Consider the following 6,952-nt stretch of genomic DNA (forward strand, 5'->3'; position numbering starts at 1 on the left):
ATAGTGTAGGCAACCAAGTTAAAATGCATCAAGTTAAGACTATATTATAAATATTTTCAGTATGAAGACTCATAGCAGAAAGTGGGAAACAGAAACAAACTAGAGGACACCAAACTGGAGAAAATAAGGAAGAAGTCAAAGACTTGGACAACTTTTTCAAAGTGTAAGTATTATACATTCATTGTGAACATATTATTGCTCTGCATATATCAAGAATTCAAGGCCAGAGGCTAATGAAGCACTGGAGAGGGGTCTCCTGAAAACCCTGCAGAAACTAGATGAATATCTGAATTCTCCTCTCCCTGATGAAATTGATGAAAATAGTATGGAGGACATTAAGTTTTCTACACATAAATTTCTGGATGGCAACGAAATGACATTAGCTGATTGCAACCTGCTGCCCAAACTGCATATTGTCAAGGTGGTGGCCAAAAAATATCGCAACTTTGATATTCCAAAAGAGATGACTGGCATCTGGAGATACCTAACTAATGCATACAGTAGGGATGAGTTCACCAATACCTGTCCCAGTGATAAGGAGGTTGAAATAGCATATAGTGATGTAGCCAAAAGACTCACCAAGTAAAATCGCGTTTATAAAAAAATAATAATAATAAATAAAAAAAATGAACAAGATCTCTTATAGATGCAAAATCAGCAACTAGAAGATAGCAAAGTGCAAGTTATTGTTGTCTCAAATTGAAAACTCCCTCTGGAAGAACATTCCTGTTCTACACTTCTTTGTCTATATCATTCTTCCACTGTATTGCTTTTGGGCAACTCTGGTAAGAAGAGGATCAAAATCTGATAGTCAGAGGAACATATGTTACAACCATTATCTTTCCCTTCTCTGACCTGTTTATGCTTTCTGTTCAGGGACTCTGTAGCCATTAGTTTAACAAATATTCATTGACTATCACAATTTGCCTCAAATGAAGAAAGGTGTAGTTATACACAGTAGAGTAATGGTCAGTAGGATATCCTTTATTGTTTGCTTCTAGCCTTATAGGTAATCAAGTATTACACATTAAAATAAAGACAAGAAAAATTATTCATGCTTATGATTTCAGAGTTCTATTGACACATTGTATAGATAGATATTAATCTAACAGCAACCCTTTCATATCCAACTTGGTTTTACATGAAGAATAGGGAAATATTCTTATAGTGTATTTTGGGATCTGAAAACATTCCTATCTCTGAGGTATAGTGGCAATGACAAAATGATTGGTCCAATAACGAAGAAGCTTCTGGGTGCTCTGCAGACTGCCCAAGGAATTCGGACTTTTATAAACTCCATGTGTTTCCATAACTGCCTCTGCACTTAGAATTTTAGAAATGAAACTAGCTTTAGAGATAATCCAGTTCTATGTTCTAAGTTCAATCACACAGCTAGAAAGTAGCAAATGTTACTTGTCTATACTATTGTGTAACTACCTTAATTATTAAGAAGAAAATGAGATATAATGTTGAACCTGATCTGTTCTACTTGCATTAAAAAAATCATAGGAAGTTAGTTTGGAGAGGAATTTCTAGTTGTTTCTTACATTTTGAAAAATAAGACTAAAAACCTTATCATTTATTAGATATTGAAAATATATAATTTGTGGGAAATTTGGATATTTTCAAAAAATATATTTTTCAAAGATAAGATGATTTTTGAAAAAGGAATAATACCACTAACATTATTTAACAATTTTTTGTTAATCATGTTTTCTTCTCTTTCTTCTTCCTTCTCCTTTTCCTTCTTTTTTCTTCCTCCTCCTCCTCTTCCTTCTCTTGCTCCTTCTCTTCTCCCTTTTTCTCCCACTTTGTCTTCTTGAGCACCCTCTTTCGTCTCTTTCAATCCCCACTCCCGTGTAAATGCCTATTATGTTCCACTCTGAAATGTAACAAGTGACATCGCCATTTCACATGTTAGAAAAGGAGTTGAGAAAAGTCAAGGAACTGTTCATTCCATTAGAAATTTTAGGAGCTGAGACTGAATCCAAGCCTGTCCCACTTTAGAGCCCCACCACTCTGTTCTATCACTCATAAGATTTAGCTTTGTTTGTGCAAAAGCATCTCCCAGTCTACTATAGGAGTCATTACTACAAGTATACAACTTACTAGTAGTATGAACTTGCGCAATTTACTTAGCCTAAGTTTCTCTGTGCCTTAGTTCCCTCAATTTTAAAATGCATATTTGAACAGTAGCTACTTTGTAGGGTTATTTTGAGCATTAAATGAGTACAAATGCATGCCATATGCTTAGGAGACTGCTCAGAACATAGAAAGTGCTATAAATATTATTATTATTTTTATATAAAGCACATTTTCTAATATTTGCTGTGATAGATGTATGTACAAAATATGGTGCGGTCCTTTGAAGTGGTAAATCTTATCACAAATGACATTTCAATTATGGAGTATTTTTTTTACTGTAATTATAATGGTTCATTATTATTGTTGTATAATGAGCTGGTATATATTCTATACCCATAGTAGTAGAATCTAAATTTATTTGCATGCTCTGTGTCAAGGATAACTTTTGCTTAATAACCTATGAAAATAAATAATGTTTTATTCTATTAAATAATCATATTTAATAGGCTTTCCACAATGAATAGAATGCTATAAGCAGTCCCTCATGGTGTCAAATTTTATCTTTTTAAATTCATAACCATAGCTCTTTAGGAATTTTTTTACTCTTAGGAATGGGAATATCTTTCTTTTTCAATGTTTCTTTGCTACATTTTTTCCCCTGCTCATGTATACACATGATTGGATATGCCAGCATTGCCCCAAATCTTCCACATGGAAGTGAGATCCCATATGGAAACTTGTAGTTAGGTCAGTTCATACCTCATTGATCCATTTACATTCTTGAGTAACTTAGGTTTCTGCATTCTTCTTAAAATTACATATTTTAACCATATGTAAACATGGAAGCCCCTGAAAGTGTAGGATATAGTTCTTCAACATCCAGGTTAAAATTACATAATGAAAGCTTAGACACAGTTTAAATACTTTTTAAATTGGTTTATGGTTACCTATATAATTTTAACTTTAAAAATATGTAATATTTATTATTTTGGTCATATCTAATTAACCTGGTTCTAACAAACCACTGAAGAATATGGAGGGGTACAGAGCTTCAATTAGTATAAGGACAAATAAATATCTGTTGTTTAATGTTGGATACACAGAGCTAAGTTAAAAAATGTTTACTGAACCACTTCAGGAAGGTTGTGTAGGGTTTTCTCTGGGACCAAGTGGCCACATGTGTTAAGAAAATGTCAAAAAACATTTAATGGCTCATATCTGTAATTCCAGCACTTTGGGAGGCCGAGGCGGGAGGATCACCTGAGGTCGGAAGTTTGAGACCAGCCTGATCAACATGGAGAAAACCCATTTCTACTGAAAATACAAAATTAGCCGGGTGTGGTGGCAGGCAACTGTAATCCCAGCTACTCAGGAGGCTGAGGCAGGAGAATCGCTTGAACCCAGGAGGTGGAGGTTGTGGTGAGCCAAGATGGTGCCACTGCACTCCAGCCTGGGCAACAAGAGCCAAACTCTGTCTCAAACAAACAAACACATTTAAGAGGCAATTTACATGCTAGTTAGCTTTTCTTTTCTGAGAACTTCCTATGCATTTGAAATGAACCATATGAGATATTTCCTAAAGGACCATTCCTGAAATGTGTTAGAGATTTTGACAAATTCAAGTTTTGATAAAAGACAGAAGAAAGAGACTGAAAACACATTCTTGGTTATTGTTTCATTTATCGTTGATTGGTCTTTATGTGACAGAAGGTGAACTTTGATTAACTGTTTGTTAAAAGGTTGAAAGGCAATGTTCTTGACCTTCAGAGAAACTTTCAGAGGGTCACCATTGGCTTTTCCTTCTCTATTATGGCAAATTGCTTCTATTGTCTTCCTTCCTTTCCTTCCTTTCCTTCCTTTCCTTCCTTTCCTTCCTTCCCTTCCTTCCTTCCTTCCTCCCTCCCTCCCTTCCTCCCTCCCTTCCTCCCTCCTTCTTTCCTTCCTCCTTTCCTTTCCTTTCCTTCCTTTTCCTTTTCATTTTCCTTTTCCTTTTCCTTTTCCTTTCTTTTTATTTTTTTTTCAGAGTTTCTCTCTTGTTGCCCAGGCTGGAGTGCAGAGGTGCAATCTCTGCCTCCCAGGTTCAAGAGATTCTCCTGCCTCAGCCTCCCAACTAGCTGGGATTACAGTCGCCCACTACCACACTACCACACCCAGCTATTTTTTTTTTTTTTTTTTTTGTATTTTTAGTAGAGACGGAGTTTCACCTTGTTGGCCGGGGTGGTCTCAAACTCCTTACCTCAGGTGATCCACCTGACTCAGCTTTCCAAAGTGCTGGGAGTATAGGTGTGAACCACCGTGCCCAGAGCTTTTATTGTTTCTTAAAATAGTTTCAAGAATATTATAATTCTCGGTTCCACTTAGTCTTGTGTTTAAGGCTAATTGCATTAACGATTTGCTCCTGACCTACCATTCGTAATTTAATAATTATTGTTTCTTAGCATGCCCTCTCCTCCAGTCAGGCCACTCAACTCACAGGTTCCTGAATAAAGCACATTTTTATATTTTTACCTTTGTATCTTTATTCCTGTTATTCCTTTTGCCTGAAATAACAGACTTTTCCTTCATTTTTAGCTAGCAAATTTCAAGCTTTTAAGAAGTTTTAGCACAAAAATAAAAGTTATTTGAGCTAAAACTTATTTTACCACTTTGGCATAATCTCTTTAATCTTATTAATACTTACACTATTAAAGTATTGTCACTTACACTTTCCTGTTTCTGGTTTTATATTTTAGTTACTTTAGTATGTGTATTTTTTTTCTAATTATGACAGGGACAGGGATTCATATCTAATCCTCTTTTTCCTACTCTTTCAACTTTCATAGGAGTCATGGGTGTTAAATACTAGTCAATTATTTACATATAAATATAAATAACTTAATTAAATTGACTATATTTCTTTTGTTTATAAACTAGAGGTATTGTAATGCCACTCATTGTGATATTTTACTGATTTCTTTTTTTAGATAACCGCATATTGGATACATGGCTCACACAAATGAATCGGTGGTGTCTGAGTTTGTACTTTTGGGACTCTCTAATTCCTGGGAACTTCAACTTTTCTTTTTTGCCATCTTTTCTGTAGTCTATGTGACATCAGTGCTAGGCAATGTCTTAATTATTGTCATTATTTCTTTTGACTCCCATTTGAACTCTCCTATGTACTTCTTGCTCAGTAACCTTTCTTTCATTGATATCTGTCAGTCTAACTTTGCCACCCCCAAGATGCTTGTAGACTTTTTTGTTGAGCACAAGACTATCTCCTTTGAGGGTTGCATGGCCCAGATATTCCTCCTTCACAGTTTTGTTGGGAGTGAGATGGTGTTGCTCGTAGCTATGGCATATGACAGATTTATAGCCATATGTAAGCCCCTGCACTACAGTACAATTATGAACCAGAGGCTATGTATAATTTTTGTGTCTATTTCCTGGGCGGTGGGTATTCTTCATTCTGTGAGCCACTTGGCTTTTACAGTGGACCTGCCATTCTGTGGTCCCAATGAGGTGGATAGCTTCTTTTGTGACCTTCCCTTGGTGATAGAGCTGGCTTGCATGGATACATATGAAATGGAAATTATGACCCTAACAAATAGTGGACTGATATCATTGAGCTGTTTTCTGGCTTTAATTATTTCCTACATGATCATTTTGATCAGTGTCCGACACAGGTCCTCCAGTGGGTCATCCAAGGCTCTTTCTACATTAACTGCCCACATCACAGTGGTGATTCTTTTCTTTGGGCCTTGCATCTATTTCTATATATGGCCTTTTAGCAGACTTTCTGTGGACAAATTTCTTTCGGTCTTCTACACTGTTTGTACTCCCTTGTTGAACCCCATCATCTACTCTCTGAGGAATGAAGATGTTAAATCAGCCATGTGGAAGCTGAGAAACCATCATGTGAACTCCTGGAAAAACTAAGATTGCTATGAAGAAGCATAATCCTGAATTAGAATGAAGACCCTCCAGTGTATCACAGTGTCATGCCAACCATCTTTGCGAGAGATATAGGTTGTTGAGTTACGGAATTGACTTTTTGTTTTAAATGCAAGGGAATTGCATCAAGTCAGTCTCTGATTCTATTTATATATAATGTTAACTATTTTTTTCATTGTTTATAATTCTAAAGTACAAATTGTCTTGAAAATATTTAGTAATACTTTAAAATATTTTATAAAGAATTTAGAGATTCCAATGTGCATAAAATGTTATTCATGTTACTAAGCTTGTGATTCTCTTCAATTGAACACATGATATATTTAGACCTGACAATCAAAATGTACAGGCATACTGAATTTCTGATATCTTTACTCAATTTATTTATAACATTACAGCATACATTGACATAGTAGAAAAAGTATTACATTTTACAACATGGATTTCACCTTGTTGTTATACATTTTTAGCTTTTCTTTATCTTATGTATTAAGTATTTTAGCAATTTATGATTTGGTTATATTTGTGTATTTATAGTTTTCCCTATTTACTATTTTGTTCCTATATTTTTTCTGTTTTCCTTTAGATTATTTAACACAAATTTTTGCTTTCTACAAAATTTTCTAGGTATTTGGTGCCATCAACAACATATATATATGTAAAATATATGTGTGTATGTATGTGTGTGTGTGTATATATATACACACATTTTTCACAAGCCTGCTTATTTTTAAAGTAGAATAAATTGGCTATAATGAATTCCACATTATTCACAGAAAATTTTCAATATCTTTGAAACTGTTTGCAAATGTGGCAGATGTTGAATATTTAAGTTCAAAGAAAAAGTTAAGTATCTAAAACATACAAATGTAAGAATGATACAAATCATTTGCTACTGAAGACCCAAACTGAAATCTATTATTTCATATTTGTT

At 34.7% G+C, this 6,952-nt stretch overlaps 1 protein-coding gene and 1 pseudogene across 1 annotated transcript; both read left to right on the forward strand.

Annotated features, from left to right (window-relative positions):
• The first annotated feature begins 205 nt into the window (after nucleotides 1-205).
• Nucleotides 206-596, forward strand: LOC111522565 (annotated as a pseudogene).
• Nucleotides 597-5,015: 4,419 nt separating this feature from the next.
• LOC111522564 (olfactory receptor 4K1) lies at nucleotides 5,016-6,076 on the forward strand. The gene has a single exon (XM_023186664.1). It carries the CDS (start codon nucleotides 5,068-5,070, stop codon nucleotides 6,001-6,003), a length of 936 nt encoding a protein of 311 aa, XP_023042432.1. The 5' UTR covers nucleotides 5,016-5,067; the 3' UTR covers nucleotides 6,004-6,076.
• The last annotated feature ends 876 nt before the right edge of the window (nucleotides 6,077-6,952 follow it).

The sequence above is a fragment of the Piliocolobus tephrosceles genome, chromosome 6 (assembly GCF_002776525.5).
Source record: "Piliocolobus tephrosceles isolate RC106 chromosome 6, ASM277652v3, whole genome shotgun sequence".
NCBI lineage: Eukaryota > Metazoa > Chordata > Mammalia > Primates > Cercopithecidae > Piliocolobus > Piliocolobus tephrosceles.

Excerpts from the sequence above, each read along its gene's own strand:
- LOC111522564 (XM_023186664.1), top strand. The coding sequence starts at position 5,068 with ATGGCTCACACAAATGAATCGGTGGTGTCTGAGTTTGTACTTTTGGGA.